This window comes from Bos taurus, chromosome 4 (genome assembly GCF_002263795.3).
Source record: "Bos taurus isolate L1 Dominette 01449 registration number 42190680 breed Hereford chromosome 4, ARS-UCD2.0, whole genome shotgun sequence".
Taxonomy (NCBI): Eukaryota; Metazoa; Chordata; class Mammalia; order Artiodactyla; family Bovidae; genus Bos; species Bos taurus.
The window spans coordinates 33,225,509-33,249,821 of NC_037331.1; the positions used below are offsets into that span (position 1 = coordinate 33,225,509).

A 24,313-nucleotide genomic window follows, 5' to 3' on the forward strand; every position below is an offset into this window, starting at 1 on the left:
TAAAAGAACCTGGCATCCAGACCCCAATAAGATGGCTATTTTGAGGCGCTATTCTGCCATCTTCTCAGTCTGCCGGCTCCTGACTAAAGTCTCTTCCTTGCCCCAGTACTTCCTCTCTCGGATTCACTGGCCTATCAGGCCGTGAGCAGAGCAAGCTGGGACTCGGTAACGGAGTCAGACATGACTAAGGAAGCATTCAAGCAAGCAACCATTTGGAAACTTACTTGCCAGGTGTCTTAAATATTCTCTATTCAATTATTTTTTTTAAAGGTTGATCTAGTTCCATTTACTATTATCATCTTCACTTTTTACATCGGAAGGAGCTCAAGAGAGGTTAGACATTAGATAACTTTCCCAAGATTACAAAGCTTGTAGATGGTGGCATCAAGGTTTGAGGGCAGATATAATCAACCTCAAAGCTTGTGCTATTAGTCACTCCACTGTGTCACGTGTCTCTCTTTGCCACTCCAGCCTCAACACTATGACCATGACTCTCTTGATGACTGTATTACTCTATTTGGTGGTTGCCTGGTACTGAGCAGGTTCTCAGAAGTATTGTTGAATAAATGTGACTGCCTGTGAGTGAATAAAATTACTTATTGGGTCAAACGTCTAATAGAACTGGGTGCAAGATTGTGTGCATTCCTCTTAAAACAAAAAGTCCTGACAAAGAGAAGATCCATAAAATACAGAGCTGGTAGATCGATATGCTCCATACCTGATTCCACTGAAGCTTTGTGGTTCTTAGTCCATCCCTTATCCCAATCCCTTGTCCTAAACTCTAGAAGGACTACGTGGAAATTTGTCTTGGATTCTAAGTGTTACAGGGTTACAGTGTTCCAACATGCGCTCTCCCTGCGAACAAACCTAAGTCACAGCTCTCTTCAGTGTAGGAGCTGTAGTGTCCGGGTTACCTAGCGTGGTTGCATTTGTTCCCTAATACTTTCAAAGGCTCCCAAATGCAGAGTGACGCTGGGTTGCCTATGGTGCCTGTCCACCTCAGGTTCTCCAGCTTCACAAACCCGAAGAGGTTGACATACGATGCATTTTTCCTCTGTGGATACACATATGCTTCTCAGAATCATCACCAGCAGAATGAGTGGACAAATCGAAGAAATACCTAAGCACGGATTACCTCTTGACCGTCTCTGTCCAAGACATAGGTTCTCTATCACAGAACAAACCAGACAAACACACAAACATGATAAACAACTAATTTATCAACCACTCCCTTTCCATCCTAGTGGTGCAAAGACTGGGGTGGTTAAAGCAGGCTGGTTGTTTTTAAGAAGCTTTCAGCCCAATGCGAGGCTATCTTCCCGAGAGTGCTCTGCCCACGTGGGTCGCGCAAGCGCTAATTACTAGGAGCCAGAGAAAGCGGGGAGCCGGGAGATCGGCTGCCTCGCGGGGAATAAACTGGCACCTCTAGAAATAAAGCTCCGTAGCCAATGCGGCGCCCCGGCGTGCGGGATTGGTGGCCTCGGCCGTGACGCGGCCTGGGCGGGCCGAGTCGGTTTGCGACAGTGGCCGCGGGTCCCGGCCGTGGGAGGGGACCGGGGACCCGCCGCACAGCACACTCTCGCCGCCCGCGCGGAAGGTCTCTCTCTCCCCGACTCCTGGCACCGCATCCCCGCACCGGCGTGGATCGGGACCCGCGCTCTCCAGTGCAGCCAGGGCTCCCGAGCGTGCGTGCGGCTGGAGACGCCGAGGTTTGGCCTGCGGGCGCGGGGCGGCTCCGGGAAGATGGCCCGTCGGTGCGGGGCCGAGGCAGGATCCCCTTCTTACGCCGCAAGCGCGCGCCGGCCCACGGGTGCCGGCAACACCTGAGCGGGGACCCGAGCTGCTCCGCGCGGTCGCGACCTGATCCCGCAACGCCGCGGGAGGGGCGGGCGGACCGCTGGGCTTTGCTCCCGCAGCTTCACTACTTCGGCCGCTGGCCGCGGGGGCGAGAGGGGCGGAGCGGTGCGGAGGGCTGGTAATGCCTTCTCCCGGGAAAACTTTTCCCCGCCTTCGAGCGTGGAGGGATCCGTGCTCACCAGAACATTTAGAAAGCTCGGGAATGGTCGTGTCACGGAGCGGAGCGGCGAGGGCGGGGAAGCGGGGAGCCCCGGCCAAGCCGATTTGCATCCCAAGCTGCGGAGACAGCCGGGCGGCCCGGGGCGCTGAGATTGGGGGAAGCGGGAGCGACCGGGCGGGACGGCCGAGCGGTGTTGTTTCCTTTCACTTCCTGAGGCAGCTGCTCACGATGAGGAGGGGAGCGAGGCTCCGGCAGAGCGGCCTCGTCCCGCGGGTCTGAGCGCCCACCCCCGCCGCCGGGACTCCGGCCTCTCTGGGCTTCGGCAATGAGCGCCCTGTGACCGGCGGCGCCGCGAGTCGTAGACCCGGGACTCCGGGAGGCAATGCTGGCTCGGCTTGGAGTGGCTCGGGGACAGTGAAGAAACCCTAAAATGGAGGACTTTTCCACTAGGACGTACGGCACAAGTGGCCTGGACAACAGACCTCTGTTTGGAGAGACATCTGCCAAGGTGAGTGCGGCCCCGGACGCGGGGCCTGAGTGGCGCGTCTGTCCAACTCCCCGCCCCTGGGACCCGGAGCCCTGCTGGGTCCTTCTGCGGCCCCTGGAGGGAACTTGCAGCGAGATCCCCCTTCATCCTTCTCAGGATACTTGCCTTGCCCCTCGGCTCCCTGTCTGGGACAGGGTTGGCCAAGAGCCTTTGAAGATTGAGGGTGGAGAAAAGTTCAGAAAGTTCTGGGCTGTTAGGGGCCCTAAACGGGAGTGCGGAAGCCCGCTCTCTGCCTCGCCTCCCAGCCGGGTGGTCAGGGTGTTTGCACATCCGCTTGTCCACCTGGCGTGCTGACTTTCAAGAGGCTTCTGAGGCTTCCGTAAGGGCCCAAGAGTGGTGCTTGTGATTTGTGTTTATCTAGAGCCCTTAAGGGTTTACTGCTGAGGCAACCAAGCAGGGAAAAAGAGTGGAGGCATGAAATTAGGGTTCCTTTGATGGGGCTCCATTCCAGGAAGTGATCAAAGAGTCTCAGACCCATACACGTTCTAGTGCCCTATTTCAGGCTTTTAAAAAGTATAATGTTCTCTTACAAGCTAATCCTGTGATGTCCTGGGCCAGTAGAAGAGAGTTCTTTTCCTGTCCCCAGCATTAAATTTCTGAGTTGTTTGGGCAAGATTAGCCTGTTTTTGTTTGTTTTTTTTTTTTTTTAGTTAGAAAGTGACATGGTGATCTTTGACCCCTGACAAAGTACTCTCAGGCTCTCATAGAAAGTAGGGCACATATGGAGTCCAGAGCTTCCTGGGTTTCTCTGCTCAGGCAGGGACCTCTTTAGCAGAAAGGACAGAAAGCTTGTCCAGCCGACAACCTGGGGCATGACCCTGAATTTGGAAGCTTCCAGTCTGCCAGGAGACCACTACTTGGTTTTTTTTTTTTTACCTCCCTGTGGATTTTGCTTTCTCTTCTCAAAGTGTCTTTACGAGAAAATGTTTTAAGCTTGATGTATAGGAAGATGCTTCGTTTATTGTGTGGCTTTTGTATAATCCCAGAATCCAGTAGATATTCCTATTTCTGCTAATATTGTTTTTCTTTTCTTTTTGGCCGAATGGCTTGTGGGATCTTAGTTCCCTGACCAGGCATTGAACTCAGGCTCTCTCTCATCACTGAGGAGTCAACCATTGGACTGCCATGGAATTCCTATCTGCTAACAGTATTGTGATAGGCCTGGGGGGTGGCGGGGTGGGGTCCAAGGAACCCAAGTAGATGGGGGAAATATGTAAGCACACGTGAGGCAGCTGGATCTGTGCTATGACAGGGCATAGAGGGGCATACTGGGGGACAGGGGAGAAAGTGGTCCCTCTGTGAAGCTTGGGAAGATCTTAGAGGATAGATTCTCCATTCTGAGCATTTGGTAGCCTTCAGCTTTCAAATATGAAGGCTCCTACATTGGGAGTTGACCGGAAGAGGATTTGGGGCCTGGAGAGTAGAGGCAGCTGACTGCTTGAAGGGATCAGATTACCCCCCGCTCCTTTTTATAGAAATATTTGTTTATTTGGCTGTGCAGGGTCTTAGTTGAAGCTCACAGGATCCTTAGTTGTGGCATGTAACTCTTAGTTGGGGCATGTGGGATCCAGTTTCCTGACGAGGGATCAAACCTAGGCTTCCTGCATTGGGAGCACAGAGTCTTAGCCACAAAACCTAGGTCTCCTGCATTGGGAGCGGCAGAGTTTTAGCCACTGGACTACCCAGTGGCTGCCCAGCTGGCCTGAGAATGAAGAGGTTCAGTCTCTCTTCCGCGTACCTTGGTGCACAAGGGATTGAGGGGTTCTGGTGATGCAGACCTCTGACCTCCTTTAGCCCCTTAATACTGATATACGTGAATCGATAAGGGACGTATTGATTTGTAGGGACACTTAGAAATAGTGATGTTTTCTGACTCACTTGGGCCTAAGTAGTCAATGACTATGTTTCTCTATTGCCTATGATCCATTTGAAATCCATCCAAGAATTTGACTATTCCAAATATATCTCTGTTTATCACAGATGTATTCAATCCAAGAGTGTATACTCCCAGCATTACTTAGGCAGTTTTAGACCTCATAACAGTAGAATCAGCTTCTCAGAGAAAAAAAAAATTATGAATAATATATATTTCCAGATCTCTCAGAATTCCTCCCTTTAGCTTCTTCTGTAGGGCTGACAGGGTGATTGGACATACAGAAATTACACAGAATGGAGAAAGGAGAGAGACTTTGGTCTTAGGATAGGAAGAAACATCATGTTTCATATAAATTGTCGTATCTGAGGAAGAAGAGGCATCTGTCTTTAATGACGGCAAATGATTTATTGGGGACGTGAGTGAGCAGGGCACAGGATGGCCTCAGTAGTGAAAGGACAGGACATGTTACAGTGGAGCCATTCCCATGGATGGTGGTCACTGCTGGAGCCGGGTGGCTTCCTGAGGACCTTGGGAAACTGCTGATGGCTGCTGTGTGAGTTTGCTCCCAGCGATTCCCTGGAAACTGGACGCAACAGCCAGTTCATTAATGAACTGTTGCCTTTGAGTGAAAAATCCAGAAAGGGGAAAGCCCACTTCCTGTCCTAGTCTGACAGATCTTCTGAGCTTTTAGTCCTCTTCATTGCCTTTTACTGACTGACCACAGACAGGCTCTTACTTTTAAGTCTAGAAAGGCCCAGAGGTTGAGGTCCAGTCTCTAACTCTATGGCCAAGATGACTGAAGCCCACAGAGCAGAGTCAGGAGGGAAGTGGTGTTTCCTCCATGCCAGGCAGCATGCTTTGCATCCAGCGTCACCCTGTTTGATCCCCCAGTTCCTTTGTGTGATGGATGTTGTCACTCCTTTCACAAGCAGGGAAGCTGAACTACAAAGCAGGCTATGAGTTCAGTCACACAACTGGTTCTCCTCTGGCAATGTTTCACGAGTTGACTAGGACAGTAAATGTTGAGTTTCGCAGTCTGGGTCACATGCTCCAGGAACCACTGTGGGCATTCACGTACTTGGCCCTTTCACAGGAAATAGGTGGATTTATATGCCCAAAGTCATGGAGTAAGTGAAAGATACTAGAATCTGCCGTATTACAAGAAATACACGACCCAGCAGGTCTGGAGCAGTGCCCGCATGGGCAGTCCCTAAAGGAACTTCTGTCTTTACGTACTGTTTTCAGTTACCAAACCCCGGATTTATTCAGTTGTTAGCATGATGTTTAGCAATAACTTTATAGATACAGCCTTGGAGTGAATGGCAAAGCAAAATAGTTCTCTGTTGTTACATAAATGTCTAAGGGATAATAGACAAAAGCTGCGATAGTCATGCCTTGACACCTTTGGAACTTTATATTGCTAGGTGGGCTGTCTTACCCACCCTGGTCTGAATATCCAGGTGCATTTCTCATCTGTTTTTATTTCATCCCCAGTTCTGGGATGCAGTACATCTCTTTCAGGGAACAAACAAATGTGGCACAAATGATATGATAATATGATGTGTCTGAGGTTTCAGAGCATGTGCTGTTGCTTAGCATTTTCTGAATTTTGAGCACTACCCCAATAGAAATATAAGGTGAAGCATGTATGAGATTTTAAATATCCTAATAGCCATATATTTAAAAGTGCAAACAGATGCAGTTAATTTCAGTAATATACTTTATTTCCATACATCTGAAAGACTGTCATTTCAGTACGTACTCAATATGTAAAGTGGAGAGATTTTTACATCATTTTTTTTGTACTAAGCCTTCGTAATCCAGTGTGCATTTTCACTTAGAGCCCATCTCAGTTTGGACTAGCTTCGTTTCAGGTGCTCAGTAATCACACAGAGCTGGTACGTCAGACAGTGCAGTTCTAAAGCAAGTGAATTTTTAGTCCTAGCAGTTCCATAGTCACGTTTGTGAAACATTTTTCTTTACTGCGGGACTTGTCAGAACCTTTAATGTGCTCATTTTCACTGGGAGTCTGGTTGGAGAAGGGGGATGGTACGTGGTGCTCTTTTGGTGGCTGACCTCTGACCACTGGCACAATCAATGCCTTACTCTGGAGTCTTACCCTGCGTGCCTCCACCCGCAGCAGATTTGAACGGAGTGTCTACAGAACTCCCTTCAGGAAATGTCACTCTAGAAATCTATTCCTTGCTCCTCCCTTCCTCGCGTGAACTATACCCTGGAGATATTTGTCCCTCTCTTGTCCACAGCTGCCTGTAAAAGTTTCCTTTGGGCCATCTTTCTGTCTGGGTAATGAAATGCTTTGAGTTATCCTCAGGGCTTGTGAGTTGATGTTGATTTCCTGATTTGCTAGCTGGCTGCAGAATCATCCGAAATCCATTTTAGCCAGTGGATTGGTGACCCTAGGGGAAGAAGGAGGGTGGTTCTGTCTGGGGTGGAAGGTAAACCCGCCTCCCACAGCCAGTGCAGTGGGCCGGGGTGGGAGGGTGGCAGGGGTTCCACCTCCTGGTGGCAGGGAGGGGTAAGTGAAAATACACACTGGATTACAAAGGCTTAGTACAAAAAAAAGGTGTAAAAATCTCTCCACTTTTCATACTGAGTACGTACTGAAATGACAGTATTTTAAATGTATGGAAGTAAAGTATATTACTGAAATTAGCTGCATTCCCTCCATGGAATGCAATGAAAGCCAGTTCCTGGACCAGCCTCTTCTGTTGTTTTTCACTAATAATAATTGATTCATCCTCTAAGAAGGGTGGTGACCATTCTGTCCCTTTGTTCCTACGTGGATGTGATGTAAGAAGAGTGAGCGACACTGGAGGAAGGCGCATACACTGGACTTATAATATGGAGGGTCTCTCCATGGAGGGAGCAAGTTAGTGGGTCCCGAGGCTCAGATCTTTGGTACCAAAGGCAAAAAGTTTCATGTTCTATTGCATATTCCTGAATCCTTACCTCCCCTCCTTACAAAAGAAGTCAAAAAAACAAAAAGTGAAAAACAGGTCTTTTGATGACCTTTAGTTGAATTCAGCCAGTTCAGACTTGGAGCATTTGACTTTGCAAATAATTGTGTTAAGGTTAGAGTGCTACTTCTTGCCTTTTGCGGGGTGGGGGTGAGGGTTGCTGCTTCCTTAAGGACAAAGCTGTGGTTAGGAGTGTTGGGTCTGCCTGCCGCCCCTTCCCCTGCCCAGAGCCCCAGGGCCTCTCGACTCTTGCCTTTGACACAGCCTCCCTCCGGGTGATTCTCTGAGATTCTCTGAGCGCACCCTGATTCTCCCTCAAAGTGGAGCTAGTCTCTCCCAGGACGGATCCGTTGTCCCTGTGGCTGTCTCCCAGCCTGCCAAACCACTTTAGTTGCCATTGCTTGTGTTAGAGAGATGGTTTCAGATGATAGATACCAGGACTGGGAAGTTTCTGAGCAATGGGCTCAGGAGATTGTATGTTGAGAAAGCTCTTCCAAGGATGCTGGTGCGCAAGGAGGCTGACAGCCCTGGTCTTAACTGTGCTCTGCGATGCCCAGTCTGGGCTGAGCCCTCTCCTTGGGCCTCTTTCTGTGCACGAGCTGCCTTCTTGCTCCCGGTAAATGCTCTTCTACTTTCTGTTGCACACTCTCGTCTCCAAATACCTGAATCCTGGTTAGTCTGATTTCCCACCTTAGAGCCTTCCTTTCTGCCCAGCCTACATCCTACGAGCCTAGTGGTCAGAGATGCCTCCTGGTATTCACTGCTTGTGCTGTGAGGGGTTCATATATGTCTTGCCTTCCCGGCCAGAGTCTACACTCCTTGAGGGTAGCAGCCGATTGCTTTATTTCTCCAGCCTTTTTAGCACTTGGCACAATGCCTTACCTAGTCCTGGATTTTATGTATTTTTTTGCTGTTGATGAAGTATAGTTGATGTGCAATATTATGTGAGTTGCAGGTATGCAATAGAGAGATTTACAATTTTTATTTGTTTTTTTAAAAAATATTAACTTATTTGGCTGTGCAAGGTCTTAGTTGCAGCATACAGGATCTAGTTCTGTGATCAGGGTTTGAGCTCCGGCCCCGCTGCATTGGGTGTGCGGAGTCTTAGCCACTGGACCACCAGGGAAGTCCCGAAATTTAGTTTTAAAGGTTATATTCTATTAATAGTAATTGTAAAATATTTGCTATATTCCCCATGTTTTACACTGCATCCCTTATTTTATACCTAATAGTTTGTGCCTCTTCATCCCCTACTCCTGTCGAGCCCCTCCTTCCTTCCCTTTCCCCACTGGTAAGCGCTAGTTTGTTCTCTGTATCTATGTCTGCTTCTTGTTATGTTCTTAGGTATGTTAAGTTTTAAGTGAGGTGAGCATCTAGCATCACCAAAAAGTAACCTACTTTCTTGGGACCTCCTGAACATCAGCAGAAGGTGGGGGCTGGTGTTCAGAAACCTGGGGTGCTGGGTACCAACAGGCTGTTGTGCAGTTAAGGGCATCACTCTCTCCTCTCCTTGCTGAGCTTGAGCAAAGAGCCCATAAACATAATACAATACTGTGTAAAAACTTAAACTGAGGCCTGGTCTCTCAGAAGCTGGTGGTTTGCTTGTGTTTTTCCTTCTGTAGACAAGGTTTTCGCAGCTCTGTGGTAACAGACTGGGTCTACTAAATTAGTCTTTTTTTTTTTTTCCTTAGGTTCAGGCCATAGTTTGTGTGTAGGTATAATGACCATGGGGCTTCCCTGGTGGCTAAGTGGTAAAGAACCCACCTGCCAATGCAGGAGACACACAAGATGTGGGTTTGATTCCTGGGCCTGGAAGATCCCTTGCAGCAGGAAATGGCAACCCATTACAGTATTCTTGCCTGGAAAATTCCATAGACAGAGGAGCCTGTCAGGCTATAGTCCACGGGGTCACAAAGAGTTGGACATGACTGAATGACTAAGCACCCATAATGACCATATTTTTGGGGCTGCCATGGAGACACTTGGGTTGACAAACTTAAGTGTCCCGGTGGGGATGATGGAATGCATTTGAAATTGGGCTGCTCTTGAAAGGGGGGCCAGGCTCTGTGGCCTACTCAACGCCCACTCATCTCTGAGAACCTAATCCCATTGGTGAATGACAGCCCATTAGACGTGGTGGAAATAATACTAATAGCATGTGAGCAGCCGTTTACTGATGCTTGTAAATGTAACTCTGTTCTAGGGCTTTACTGTAATATATCTGAATCTTTATGGGATTCCCCGCATGTTAGACTGTTGTATAAATACGGAAACTTTGGCTTCAGTGTTCCATGATGTACCTGCGATCATAGGCAGGCATGAGGCAGGGGAAAACACAGATATTGGGTCTGTCATGATCCTGACGTCCTAGCCCTTGTTCTTGGTCTCCCAGTTCTGAAGGTCAGAGCACATAAAGACCTGGCATTTCTGGGACTTCCTTGGCGGTCCAGTGGTTTGGACTCCATGCTTCCAATTCTTGGTGGGGTGGGTACAGGTTCCATCAGTGATCTGGGAAATAAGATCCCACATGCTGTGTGGTGAGGCTAAAAAACAGAAGAAGAAGAAGAAGAAAAGAATGGATCTAGCACTAGATAGATAGGAAGTGCTAGATCCTTTTTTTTTTTTCTTCTTCTGTTTTTTAGCACCGAGTCGGACTCGACTGAAACGACTTAGCAGCAGCAGCAGCAGCACTTCCTATGGTACCAGTGCTAGGGATCATTTTGTCCCCTAAACATGTGGAGTAGGTTTGTTTTCTATTTTTACTGTGATCTCATTTCCCTAAGTGATGCTTCAATGAAAATAATATATTTCAAGTATGCCTCACTGTGAGGAGAATCTGGCAGGAAGGATATCACAGAAATATTCACAAGTGAAAGATGCTTCAGAATGTGAGTCTGTGAAATAGGGGACGTGTTTCAAGGCATCCATAATGTCTGCCTTCTCTAGAAGGGCCTGAGGCAGAAGTGGGCGTTCAGAGCTATAGGCAGCTGCAGAGGCCCTGGTGTGTTTGAGACTGGGCTCAGAGCATGAGAGTTGGCGAGTGTGGGTGTGTGTGAGTCTCGTAAGCTTTCCTCACGTGGCCCTGCCCCTGTGGTTTTCTCTGAAGCCTGGGGACAGCAGCCCCTGTGATCGGAGCTCCCCGTTTCCCAGAGTTATCTGGGGAGGCCGTCTAGCCCCTGGCTTCACCCCAGGGATGCTGGTTGCCTCTGGCCACAGCTTTGGGGGACTCTCCTGTCTCCTTAGGACCACGCAGCTCTGGGGGCTCCGAGGAGACCCACCGGCAGTGCCTGACTTTTCTTGCTTCCCCCAAACCCAAACCTCCTCCCACATGTCAGGTCTCTCAGTGTCTCTGTCCCTGCATGTTTGCCCCTGGGGCTTCTGACTGGGACACTGCTACAGCTTTCCTGACGAGATGGTTTCCACTGCGACTTGGAAGAAGAAAAGGAAAATCATTTCTGAGAATTGGCCTTTTGTTTCTGGTATCAGGACTCTGAGCTGTGATGAGAAATGTAAACCTTTGCACGCGGAATTGCAGGATGCGGCCCACGGGCCTCATCAGTGGGAGGAAGTCTGGGCTCCTGGTGTGTTTAATGCATGGTGACTGGATTACCTTTCTCCTCTCTCCCTCACAAGGAAAGATGATCGCTTTTCCAGGACCTGAGGGTCTTGTGAGCTAGGAGGACTGACGTGGGGTGGAGCCCTGTAATGACAGGAGGCATAGAGTTCCGCGGAGCACGGAAGAAGGGGATATTTATTATACTGGGGGCATCAGGACAAGGGACTTTTGATTTTTAGGCCCAGGAACGTGAGTCAGATTTGACAGGAGGAGGTGACTGGGAATCCCAAGCAGGAGGTCCAGCCGCGTTGAAGGGGTGGGAGCAGTAAAATGCCAGAAAGGGGAGGGAGCAGAGTGTCCCATTGTGAGCAGACTCTAGAACTTGGAGTAGCTATATGACGCACACTTTCCTTCTGGAGGCTGTCAGTGGTCGAGAGTGTGCTGTAATGTGTGCTTTGATACAATAGTTGTGTGCATGCTGTGTCCCAGGGAGTGTGCTGTGTGCTACAGTGTATCTTTCCTTTTTTTTTATTTTATCTTTTTGCTGCACAGGGTCTTGGCTGTGGCGCATAGGCTTAGTAGCTGTGGGACGTGGCCTTAGTTGCCCTACGGCACGTGGGATCTTAGTTCCCTGACTAGGATTGAATCTGCGTCCTCTGCATTGGCAGGCGGCTTCTTAACCACTGGGCCGCCAGGGAAGTCCCGAGAGTGTATCTTTGCTTATGGAGCATGTGTGCACGACATGGAGGAGAGAAAGGCGCTACACAAGTCCTTGTTCTTCCCTCTCTTCTCAGCTTCAGTCATCCTGGCCTTCTTTTCCAGTTTCCAAGCTCACACCTGCCTCCGGGCCCTTGCAAGTGCTATACTGCCTTGTTTGCAGTACCCGTCTCCTAGATCCTTGGGTGTCTTGTTCCTTTTTCTTAAAAAGGTCCCTGCTCAGACAGGAGGATTCCTTGACCTCCTTTTTTAAAAATAGCCCCCCAGCTCCACCCTGATCACTCTTCCCTTACCCTGTTTTAATTCCTTCCTGACTTCCTCACACTTAGCATGTAAAAAGGGTGGAGAATGGATGCTGAACATCAGAATGGTGAGCAGGATGGACAGAAGATTCTTCCGATGTTGGAGGAGTTGAGATTTGGGGGCTAGAGGTGGACTCCACAAGCGAGAGATTCAGCCCAGAGAGAAGGATAGAGGTAACTAACAAGACCAGGATTGGCAGAGGAGCCAGCTGCCCCCCAGTCCTCTTCAGGCTGGAGGAAAGGGGGGTCCTCTTTCTCTTGGCGTCTTTTATAAGGATCTCTGCTGATGGGCAGGCTTCAAGAGTGAGATTGTAAACCTGAGATGAGGTGGAGCTTCAAACCGCTTCCTAGAGAGAGGGACAATCAACCCAAAATGAAAGGCCGTGAAAATCAGCGAAGGCCCAGCTGTAAACATGTGAACTTGTAGTAAACCAGTTAGTTTGTTCTTTCAGCTAATATTTGAATATCTCATATATGCTAGGAGTATATAAAAGGGAAATGACCTGCATCCCTGCCCATGGGTGCACTTTTGTAGGTAGAAGAATGTTCTCTCCACCCTGGGTGATGGCAGTTCCAACAGCCACATGGCTTGCCTTGGTCCGAGTTAGACAGAGCTACTCCTGCCTCTGGGTGGGCACTGGCCCACGGAGGGGTGCACAGTTTGGAGAGGGCACCATGGAGCTGGAGGTCAGCCATGGGTAGTGGCCCAGAGCCTGGCCGTGAACAAGGGGGAAGTGGCCCTCAGCCTCCTAGGCCTTACAGCGTGGAGGAGAAGACAGACGAGTAAACAGTTACAGGTAGGATTGTTGAAAGGCTCCACGGCAAGGCTTAGCCCCGGAGCCTGGAAGTGACTGGCGGGGTCTGGGGGTGACTCAGGACTGGATTGTCAAAGCATCGAGAGCAGAGGGGCTCTGGATGCTCAAACTGCTGATTGCATGGTCTGGTCAGGGCTTTGGTGACACAGATTGGGAGTGATCTAGTTGGTGGATGCAGATGAAGACTAAGCTTAGGGGCAGTGGAGGAGAGGGTTGGAGAAGAGGGATTTGGCAGAGCAGGTGCTGAAATAATTGTGAAGAGGAAGGGAAGAAGTTGGCATGAGACTGCCAGGGACATGCATCTTAAAAATAGAGGATGCTTTTGTCTATCCTGCTTCCCAGATGGCTCAGTGGTAAAGAATCCGCCTGCCAATGCACAAGACACAGGACACAGGAGTTCGATCCCTGGGTCAGGAAGACCCACTGGAGGAGGAAATGGCAACCCATTCCAGCATTCTTGCCTGGAAATCCCATGGACAGAGAGGAGTCTGGCTGGCTACAGTCCACAGGGTCGCAAAGAGTCACACACGACTGAAGCGACTTAGGACGTATGCAGTACCCCATCCACGAAGGCTCAACCCTCATGACTTACGGACCTCACAGAGGCCCTGCCTCCTCCTGTTGTCACATTAGCCATTAGGATTTCAACCTATGAATTTTAGGGGGACACAAACATTCAGAACATAGTAGAGGATATTACTGAAATTGCCTTCTCTCTCCAGCTTGGGAAGCAGGACGTGCCCTGTCCCGCCTTCTTCCTGGCCCAGCCAACCTGGGAGGAGTATGTGGGTGGCACAGGCTCTGTTGGGTAGAAAGTTGAAGGGCAGAGGCTGCAAGGGAGATCCGGGGCTCATGAGAACTTTCTGTGTCCAGGCTGGCTCACATGGAACAGGTTTCGGTGGGTGTGAGGGGTGAAGATGGAGCTGGAGCGCACCTGGGGAGGGATGGCGTCTGTAGGGCCACCTGTGGTGATGTCTGAGGAGGACTCGGGTGGAGTCGCAAAGGGGGAAGTGACACAGAAGTGGGATTCTTAGCCTCCCCCTTCCTCCACCCCCTCCCTCCAGAGCATGTCAGGGAATGTTCTCCTGGCATTGTCCATCCAGGGTTTTCCTTGCCCTCAAGGGGCTTTCTGTGGCTTCTCCCTGGGAGTGCGAGGGAGCATGGCGTGTGGAGCAGTTCCTGAGCAGCAGTTGCTGTCGTGCCGGTGAAACCAGGGCCATGCTGCTCTGGCAGAAAATGAGTGACCAGGCTTTTATCCTTAGGCTTAGGAAGCCTGGACCTGGAGGTGCCCGAGGCTCACTCCTGGCATTTCCACAGGGTTGCCGACATCTGGCCCGGGAGTCAGCATGAGGGTTAGGCCCCCGTATTTGGGGAGAGCCTCACCTCGTGGGCTGCAGGGCCAGCCTGTGGCTTCTATGGTGCGGCTGTGTGTCTGTCCTACAGCAGCGACTGGAAGCTGGGGTTTCTGATAAGTCAGGCCCTGGCTGAGTGACCTCTCCTGGTGAGAGGCTGTAAGGAAAATGCCATCAGCCACTTCTATTGATGATTCTGTTCTTTAAGCATCATTCACAGGGAATTGGCCGGCAGTGCGCCAGGCTCGAGGCTACCTTCTCCATGGTTAATAAACTGCCAGTCCTAATGGAGGAGGTGACAGGCAATAAATACAGAAGTGTCACATGTGGACCATGTGACCCGGGAGACCTGAGGCAGGGACAGCTCCCATCCTCAGCGGTGCCCAAGGAAGCTGTCTGGATGGGAGTTACAGTGGAGGCGATGTTTGAGTTGAGCTGTGAAGGAAGAGCAGTTAAATTGGGTGTGTGGCATTTCAGCCGTCCCACTTCTTACCCCGCAGCTCACTCTTCTGGGGACGTTATGCCTTCAGCTATTTATACGTGTCAATAAGAGAACTGATTATGTGTGAAGATGTGCTTTCTGCATCTGGGTACCCCTGCAACACTCCCCTTAGATCCCGGAGAAGCTTGCCTCTTCTCATCCTGCAGTGCGCTTACCGTCATCAGGGAGAGCTTTGAAATCCTCTGGACTTCTTTCTGGGCTGCTTGGAATCTTAGAACTAACATTTGAACTTAGAAAAGTTTTCTTCACTCAGATATATATATATATTTTGGCTGTGCCACTTGACTTGTGGAATCTTAGATCCCCGACCAGGAATTGAACCTGGGCCCTTGGCAGTGAGAGCTTGGAGTCCTAACCACCGGACCACCAGGGAAGTCCCATAGTCAGATTTTTTTTCTCGTAAATCCTTTTGCTCCTCCTTTCTACTCCCCAAATCGCTTTAGAAATTTTGCCTTACTTTTTTATTGTTGCTCGAATGGATTATGAAACGTTTTGCTAAGATAGCACAGGCTTCAGGTCCATTTTGGAATGAGGCAAAGCATAAATTCCTGTGGCAATGGAAGCATGATTTTACCGGTCAGCATTCTGAGCAGGATGTTTTGGGTTGCTGAGGACAAAGGCCGGCTTTTGGTTATTTGGGATGTTCCCAGAACCTTACCACCTGAGCACTTGAAGGGAATTTGGGGTTCTCTGTTTTGTGTCAGGATGCTGGCTGATGACTGAGCAAGGAATCTGGGGGCTCCTGTGCTTTTTGACTGCTGAGGGATGCCTTCTCCTCTGGCCCGGGTGCTGTCTAAAGCTGATAACCCAGAACCATAAATGGTTAACACTGGAAAGGATCAGATATCAGCCCAGTCCTCTCACTTGATAGACCCAAAGGGGTTAAAGGGTCCTTTTGAAGCCATCTGGCTAGTCAGTGAGATGAGAACGTTGGTCTCAACTCTCATTTCAGGGCCACCACATACATGTCTAAGCATTCTTAGACCTTTTGAATTGCTTGTTAGCCTTGCATTTTGCAGAGAGCTTTGGGGAGGAGACTTTCACCACTACCTGGCAGTATGACCTTGGGCAAACAGGTGTGACTGAACCCAGTTCCCCACTGGTAAATGGAGAGAGCATATTCCTTACTGCTGCACAGAGCTACCTTGTCTCACCCCAGGTACAGACGCTGCAGCCACAGCAATCTTTCTCTCCTACATTATTTCAAAGGAAGATGAGCCTCTTTTGGACTTGGGCTGCTGTCTCCACCTGTGCATCGCAGCCCAGCTTCTTCCCCGTCATGACGTTTGCTCTCCCCAGGTCTCTGTGGAGTCCCTTCATCCTGAGCTACAACATAGAAGACACTTTTTTCCCAGCTTTATTGAGATAACTGAGATAATGTTTAAGTGAATAAATAAATGACTTAAGAGGGAATATGGGTTTCCCTGGCGGCTCAGTGGTAAAGAATCCACTTGCTAATGCAGGAGATGCAGGAGACGTGGGTTCAATACCTGGGTTGGGAAGATTCCCTGGAGGAGGGCATGGTGACCTACTCCATTTATTTTTGCCTGGAGAATTCCTTCGGCAGAGGAGCCTGGTGGGCTACAGTTCTTGGGTCTGCAAAGAGTCTGACACGACTGAGCACACAAGAGGTAATATATGCAGATACGCAGTTGTTGTTTAGTCACTAAACTTCATCCGACTCTGGAGCGACCCCAGAGACTGTAATCTGCCAGGCTCCTCTGTCCATGGAATTCTCCAGGCAAGAATACTGGAGTGGGTTGCCATTTCCTTCTCCAAGGGATCCTCCTGACCCAGAGATCGAACCTGTCTCCTGCATTACCACTGAGACACCAGGGAAGCCCAATATATGCAGAGTCCCAGTCAAAACTATACTATGTATGTTTGTATATTGTTATGTTTATGTGCTCATAAATTCATACATATGAGTTAAGACAGTCTCTTGGCCTGTTGCTGAGTAGATGTCTGAGGAAGGGCTGTGCTGGGCTGTGCTTGGTCGCTCAGTTGTGTCTGACTCTGCCTCATGGACTGTAGCCCACCAGACTCCTCTATCCATGGGAATTCTCTAGGCAAAATACTGCAGTAGGTTGCCATGCCCTCCTCCAGGGGATCTTCCCAACAAAGGGATTGAACCCAGTTCTCTGGCATTGCAGGCAGATTCTTCACTGTCTGAGCCATGAGGGGAGCCCCTGAGGGAAGGGAAGACAACCTGTCCTGTCATCTCTGTGGGTAAAGATCAGGGCTGATTCTGATCCTGCTCAACTTTCTTGGGGAGTGAAAATAAGTAACGGTATAAAGTGTAAAGATCTGGTAGGGAGAATGGTTTTGTTAGATGGAAATACAGCAATAATAAAACTGAGGAAGAGACAGAGCTAGTTTTTGTGAGAAATAGAGTAGCTGAGTTAATAGAAACTAGCTTTTGATATGGAGATAACCTGAATTTCAATTAATTCCATAAACAGCAAATTTAAATGTAATACTCCCTTTTCTCCATGCACTCTGTTCTGACTTGGAACATATTAGCCCTAACACTGCCCTTTGAAATGCTAATTAAGGGCAATTTAATTATTCTCTATTATTCTATCTTTGGAGACTGGGAGGGGTGGGGGGAGCTGCTTAAGTCCTGAAAAATCATCTCTGGGCCTAGGGAGGGTCTCTACCCGAAGATTTGAACTTAGCAATGTTCAAAATGGTTTAGATTCTAAATTTTACAGCTGTGCACACAGATCATGTGAGGCTCTTGTTAAAATGTAGATTCTGTTTCAGTAGGTCTGGGGCAAGGCCTGAGATTCCACATTTCTTACAGGCTCTCAAGTGAGATCAGTGCTGCAGAGCCAGAGCACTCTGCATAGCAAGAGTTTAGACTGAAGTGGGAGGTCTTCCAAAGCTAACTCTGTTGTTTCTTTGGCCTGCATTCAAGGTTACTTCAATAGCTGAAGGCCTGAGGCCAAGACCTTGGCTTGGAGAAAGGAGACTGTGAGAAATAGTTGTGCCATATTCTAAATACTTTGTCCCATCTTGGGAGTCCTAGTTGTTCAGTCGGTTGTGTCCGACTCTTTGCGACACCATGGACTGCAGCACACCAGGTTTCCCTGTCCTTCCCCATCTCCCAAGTTTGCTCAAACTCATGTCCATTGAGTCCCAGATAGACTGTATTTTAATGATTGAATACCTGATATTCATGAAGATGAGTTGGGATTCTAGACAGATTGTCTAGAAGGCAAATAGGGAAGTAGTCATTAAAGTTTAGATGTATTTTCATGAATGACTGAAACCAGTTAGGCTTCTATGGTTAAGTTCACTAGTCTAAAACAATCACTTATGAGGGAGTCATGCCTGAAAGATAAACACTTTACTGTAGTACTGTTGTACTTTGCTAATAGGCTTGTACTTTGCAACTTGCTATCTTTATCTAGGAATTCCCTGGTGGCTCAGATGTAAAGAATCTGCCTGCCAGTGCAGTAGATGTGGGCTGGATCCCTGGGTTGGGAAGATCCCCTGGAGAAGGGAATGGCAACCTACTCCAATATTCTTGTCTGGACAATCCCATGGATAGAGGAAACTGGCAGGCTATAGTCCACGAGGTCACAAAGAGTTGGATACAACTGAGTGACTAACCAACAACAACCTTTGTCTAGACCAGCAGTTACATGCTACGCTGCTGTTTCTGTGAAAAGTAGAAATGGAATCTCCTCTGTTGCATTGAATCCTGTTTCCATTACTTATTGGTACTGAGATTTGGAGCAATCTCTTAATTTCCCTGAGCTTGTGTTTCCACTTGTAAAATAGTCATGCTAGCCTTTCATCCCGGGATTTTTTAGGAGATACACAAAAGCTTCTGGCATAGTTGCCATCTGTTCACCATTAGACCCCCTCTTCTCCCTGTTTTGATCCTGGTTGCCAAACTTGCTGTACCATTTGGAGAATAGGGATTCTTGGTGGCTGCCTCTCACCTGAACCTCTTCAGTGGCTTCTGTTGGCAAAAGCTCTTGTGACATATGTAGACCTTTAGGAATCCCTGGAGTTTATAAGGAGATGGGAGCAAATATTCTTTACTTCTTAGAATAGACCAGAGTTTAGTTCAAACTTTTTCACAAGGCAGAAACAGTGGGGTTCTCATACATGGGTTGTCTGTAAACACATTTTATGCTAAGTACACATCTGCCTGTGCAGGACTACTAGTGCTCAGCGCTTTATCCCTGGGTCACTTTCCTGACAAGAGGCTCTAGTTTCACTCTTGCGTGTGCAGTGTGGTCTTCTCTAGCTGGTAAGATCTGTTCGAGTCCTCAGGTTGGGTCAGGGTCCGGCTGGAGTTCCGTTTCCTTTGTTCTGTGTGACATGAAATTGCAGTGGCCTTGGTCTGGAGTGTGAGGTCAGATGCCCTGGAGAGGACACTTGGCTTTGTTCCACGCTTCCCTCCCAGCTTTGCCTGCCCTACTCTTCTTTGGGTTCTTATCTTTAGAAGCAGACAACTCTGTGCAAGTTCCTGTGCCCTTCCTATCTCGGAGCTTTTGTTTATTGGCTGCTCATATTCCATATCCTGCTGATCTTAAAGTGCTCAGACGTTACCAACACAGTCTTTAAAGACTTCAGCTTTGACTTTTCCAAACTAAGGTTACTTGATATTCTCATTGGTCATAAGGTAGTATTTCCTAATCAGGTCTTAAACCCTTACCACTTGGTTCTGTAAGGTCTGTGAATAAGTGCTATCAACCTAATATACATATTAGTACATACTATTTTTATATATTACTTGACTTTTCAGTTCCTTTAACTGAAACCATCTAACCAGTGACCCTGATTTCGATATCCTGTTTCATGTTGATTCTAACTTGCTGTCTGACTTTAGGAAAATAGTTTAACTGTACTCACTGAACCAAAATTTACCTTAACCAGTAAAATGAGGATTGGATTAGATCAGTTTTTCAAAGCATTCTTTGGAGTTGGTTGGGGCAGGGATGGGTATAACAAGAGATCTCGATAGGTAGAAACCCCAAGCTCCTCATTCAGGTGATTCTTAAGATTAATGAACAAGGATACCATCTGTATCACGAATAGGTTGAAACTCATGATGGGAAGAGACATCATCTAAGTCTGGTTCCTGACTGTTTTCACCAAGGGTCTGGGCTGGCCACCCCATGTTCCTGTCCCTTTTGCTTCTGCTCATACTGTTCCCAGCAGCAAAAGTAGATTATTTGTAAGCCTCCCTTTCCCATCTTCAAAAAGCCCTAATGTAAAAATGCCATGTCCCTTTAAGAAATTTTCTCTACACAGCTGTCCAGCTTCCCCAAACCCCTTTCTTTACCCTGGTGGCTCAGTACACTCTGCTTTTCTGGCAGCTGTTTGTCTGAAGCTCAGAGGGGCAGGGTGCTTTCTCCATTCTCAGTGTCCTGCATTGTGTCTTTCTAAAATGCCATGAGTTTATCATATGGCTAAAAAATTCTCTCTCTTTTTCAGGATCGAATCATCAATTTAGTTGTTGGCAGCTTAACATCTTTATTGATCCTAGTAAGTATCTTTGTGTGTCAGCCAGGGTCTTAGCCAAAGTTTTGAAAACCTTAATACTGCAGTGCAATCAACTCTCAAAAAAAAAAAAACCTTAAAGGGCCAGTACATGAACATATGGAACATTCCAATTGTAGTTAAATTAATGCTTTCAATCTTATTCACACTTGAATAAAACTGCATTTGGTATAAATGGAGTAGCTAGTTGATTTCCACTCTCATCCCCTAGTTGAAGGTGAAATAGCACAAGTTAAATAAACTTGGTTTTCTGGGTTTGCCTAATAAATTTGTAGTATGTGAGTGGCTACTAGTAACTCCCTTCTGTATGTAACCCACAGCTCTGCTAGTATCTTTACATTTATTTTGTTCCTAAAGTATGTTCATTATCCTTTGGCTTTTTAATTTCTCATTCTGTATACTACAGCTTGGTGCTGTCAAAATAAAACAAAGCTACATTTCCCAGTCTGAGAACGACCTTTCTTTGGCACATTTTTATTAAATCTAAGAGAATTTTAGTTAAGTCTCTTTCTATGACTTCTTCATAAAAGAATGGGTAACATTATATTTAAGGTAGAAAGAGAACTACAGGGTATTAGAAACCTATATTTTAGTATTTTTCATGTTAAGCAAAAACAGTTTTGGGTATTTTTTTTTTTTTGCTGGTATACTCAAAATAACAAAAAGGTTAGAACTTTGCCCAGTATAGTCATTTATCCTGGGGAATGATGTTTAAATGCTTTCTAATCTTTGTTGATGAAGAGGTTTATTTTGAGGTTAGCTAGTTTTATTGCTTCATGGTGGTTTGTCTCCTTTCATAAAGGAGGAGGTTGGGAAGATTAAGTGGGAGTAATAGAAGGAATAACACAATTGAAAAGATTTTATTAAACATTAACATTCCAGAAGACAAATTTCACCATTTGGAGCATGTTATAATGTTACTTTGCCTAGATGGTAGTCTAACCAAGTCTTGGAATTACTCCTGAGGCCTGACATACTTTCTTTCCATACAGGTAACGCTGATCAGTGCTTTTGTTTTCCCTCAACTACCTCCAAAACCGTTGAATATATTTTTTGCTGTCTGCATCTCTTTGAGTAGTATCACTGCCTGCATACTTGTGAGTACTATTGAAAATTTAAATTCAGTATCCTTGAGGACTGATGGTTGCAGTGCCTGGAAATCTGTATGAAAAGATGTCTCTAATTATACACCACTCCTCTCCCCCAAAGGATGTCACAATTCTCATTGTTAAAATCCCAGGGTATTTTTTTTTTTTTTTTTTAATTTGTCTCCTTTTCTCCTAAATCCCAAAGTTGTAACCTGGTAACCCTAAAAGGCAACTCTGTTCCCTTGATACCAAAAAAAAAAAAAAAGACTTGGGTCACCAAAGATATGATGTGATTTAATTTAATTCATCTTCCTTCAAGGACTACATACAGAGTCCAACAGTCTTTGGGAAATGTTATTACTCCTCTAATAATTACAGAACTAGTCTATTTTAATCTTTTGAGTATTATCTCCCCAAATGAAAGTAATTAACACCAAAACCTCTTGAGAAACCTAAAGCTACAGTTGTATGTTTTTCACAAGAATGTTCAGTTTTTATAATACTAAGAAGCCTTTCTGTTAGGTAAAGAAACAAAGACAATAGCCAATCCTCAGCTGGGTATTTGCCAAGTCATCATTAATTGGCAGCTGTTTCATTTCCCTTCAAAACCCTTAAACATAATTGTTTTGACTCACATAAGATCTGAGTTAAAATTAAACCTGGGGACATTTCCCAGCTTCAGATTCACTGACTGTTTTGTTCCTTTGGCCTGAGGGAAGGAGTGGCCCCTCAGACTTGGAGAGCCTGGGAACAAAGCTCCCAGAACTGTTCTCCCACTCCCAGCCTAGAGCCGGAAGTGGCTGACAGTGATCTATTAACAGCTTAAACTAGAGGCATGCATGTGCAAAGCTCCGGTTTTGGTGGCGATTTGAATCAGTTAAAGGAATTTAAAAGTTGTCCTCCCTTCCAGTACTTTAAAAAGCTGTACCTTTTACTAACATAATAATTAAAATATCTCTAGAAGATAGATATATATTCTTGAATGACTCGCCAAACAATTGGTGGACTCTTGGTTTAAACATTGATCAAAGTTAACTGAGAAAGCAGGAATAAAGTATGATTTTGGATATAAACTCAGCTGGTACACTTGAATTACAAAGAATAAAATTCTGGCTGCCTTAGCCTCATTTAGGGGGAAAAGTATATATGGATGAACCTGGTCACAGTGGAAAAGAATTAGTTGTATTTAAAATTTTTAATATTCAGCCCAATGCTATTACTTAAACTTCTATTTAATTCTTCTTCTTTTAGATCTACTGGTATCGACAAGGAGATTTAGAACCGAAATTTAGAAACCTTATTTACTATATCTTATTTTCTATCATCATGTTATGTATATGTGCGAATCTGTACTTCCATGATGTGGGAAAGTGAGGCTGCCAAGAGATACACTCACCAGGTCTCTTCAAAGCAATATATTTGGACTCGAATAAGAGCTGGATAAGGTATGCTGAAGAGTCTCCTGCAGAAGTCTGATACATGATTTTCATGTTAATTGTAAATCTAAATTCCCTCTTGCAGGGGAGACATATCCTAAATCACTTTGCTTTTTCTTTAAGGAACCGATGTTGCACATAAACATTACCCCTTAAAGCACAAATCATTTTCACTTTTGAAATTTTTTATATAAAGTAATGGCGTGGTGCAAGGCTATGTAACAAACAATCTTGCATTTTAAGACAAATATTCTTTTATTTCTGTTAAACTGAATATACAATTATTGTTCCCTAGGCAACCAACTTTTGCTTATAACTACAATTTCACGTTAACAAAACACAGACGGTGAAAAGACAACTTTGATTGTGTAGATCTAATTACAATAATAAATAAAATAATTTATACAAGTTTTTTTTTTTTTTTTTTTAACTTTTTCTATAGGGGTCATATTCATTAAAGCCCTAGAGGCTAATTTTGGCTTAACCTTCTCTAGTATAGGAATGACTCTTGGTTTGTTTCAAGAAGCAAATTTTGTGTTTTTAAATTGCCTGAGAGGGAGAAGTTACATCAAACCCCCACCAGTTAATGCACTAAGTGAACGGCAAACTCGGATACTCTGCTATTTCCTGGGTAATTTACATAGCAAAACATGTAATAAAAGGTCATGGTACAGGACAGGCAACTTAGTACTTCCTTTCCCATTTAGTTTTACTTCAAAGTGCTAACTTTGTAAACTGGTGACAGTGGGTTCTGAGGGATGAAAATGCTTAGCTTCTGGTGAATTTTGTTTTACTACTCTCATCCATATTCCCTTTAAAAAGTAATTAACAAAAAAAAAAACCTGTAGTGAATTTTCTAAACCCTTTTAATACTCTTCTCATTACCCAGCCCAAATCAGCTCCCACTGCCAGCAATGGGTAAACCCAAATAACCCCCACACAATCACCTCAAGTCTCAAACTACTTAGACGATGTCTCTGTGCAGAAGGTCACTGGGAAGCTCTAGAGCATGTGACTTCTCTGAAATATAAACAGGCCTACTTGAGACCGGACAGAGTGCCATGTCTGATCTGTAGAGATGAATATTACTGCTTTTAAAACAGTAGTTAAGCTTTGGCGATTTCAAAATTCTCTCTGCTAAAGTGAAATTCCCTGCTGATAAGAAACACTAATAACTGGGATCTCTGCAGTTAAGACCCTAGTGCTCCACTCAACTACATACTGTTGTAAGACTAGACCTCAGATGATATATTTAAAGAGGTAAAAAGTCATAGCAGCAACACTGTATGTGGCTTGAGCACTGTAGCTATTCAAAAGCCAGAGGAATGGTAAATTAAGCCTCTTGGGGGATGCTCCTGTTTCTTTGGAGATATAATGAACAGTGTGGCTTTGCCTGAATGGCTTGTTTCTAAGAATTACCTAATGACAGTGTACCAAATCCTCAACATCTTTTGAGTCTTCTGAGACAGGACTGCCCAGAGATGATCCAATGATGTTTGATTCTTCTCGATGATGCTGGAGTATGGGATCTGTAATGAGATATATCATCTAATCCACATCAAAGAATTTAGAATAAGTGTTCTTCTACCAAAGGGAAAATTTAA

At 46.2% G+C, this 24,313-nt stretch overlaps 2 protein-coding genes across 10 annotated transcripts in view; one reads left to right on the forward strand and one right to left on the reverse strand.

Moving 5' to 3' along the window:
* The first annotated feature begins 1,522 nt into the window (after positions 1–1,522).
* Positions 1,523–23,117, forward strand: TMEM243 (transmembrane protein 243). Of its 2 annotated transcripts, none has more exons than XM_005205278.5 (5): positions 1,523–1,709; positions 2,233–2,525; positions 20,120–20,170; positions 21,178–21,282; positions 22,525–23,117. In XM_005205278.5, exons 2-5 carry the CDS (start codon positions 2,448–2,450, stop codon positions 22,645–22,647), a joined length of 357 nt encoding a protein of 118 aa, XP_005205335.1. In that variant the 5' UTR covers positions 1,523–1,709; positions 2,233–2,447; the 3' UTR covers positions 22,648–23,117. The 2 variants fall into 2 exon arrangements, with proteins under 2 accessions (XP_005205335.1, NP_001071512.1); NM_001078044.1 differs by having other exon boundaries at positions 1,551–1,709; positions 2,237–2,525; positions 22,525–23,112.
* The window catches only part of DMTF1 (cyclin D binding myb like transcription factor 1), a 50,122-nt gene continuing 48,749 nt past the window's right edge, over positions 22,941–24,313 (reverse strand). For all 8 annotated transcript variants that reach the window (XM_002686719.7, XM_059885836.1, XM_024991034.2 and 5 more), the window contains one exon: positions 22,941–24,238. In XM_002686719.7, the coding sequence (XP_002686765.1) occupies positions 24,129–24,238 (110 nt within the window). In that variant the 3' untranslated portion in view covers positions 22,941–24,128. The remainder of the gene's footprint in view (positions 24,239–24,313) is intronic.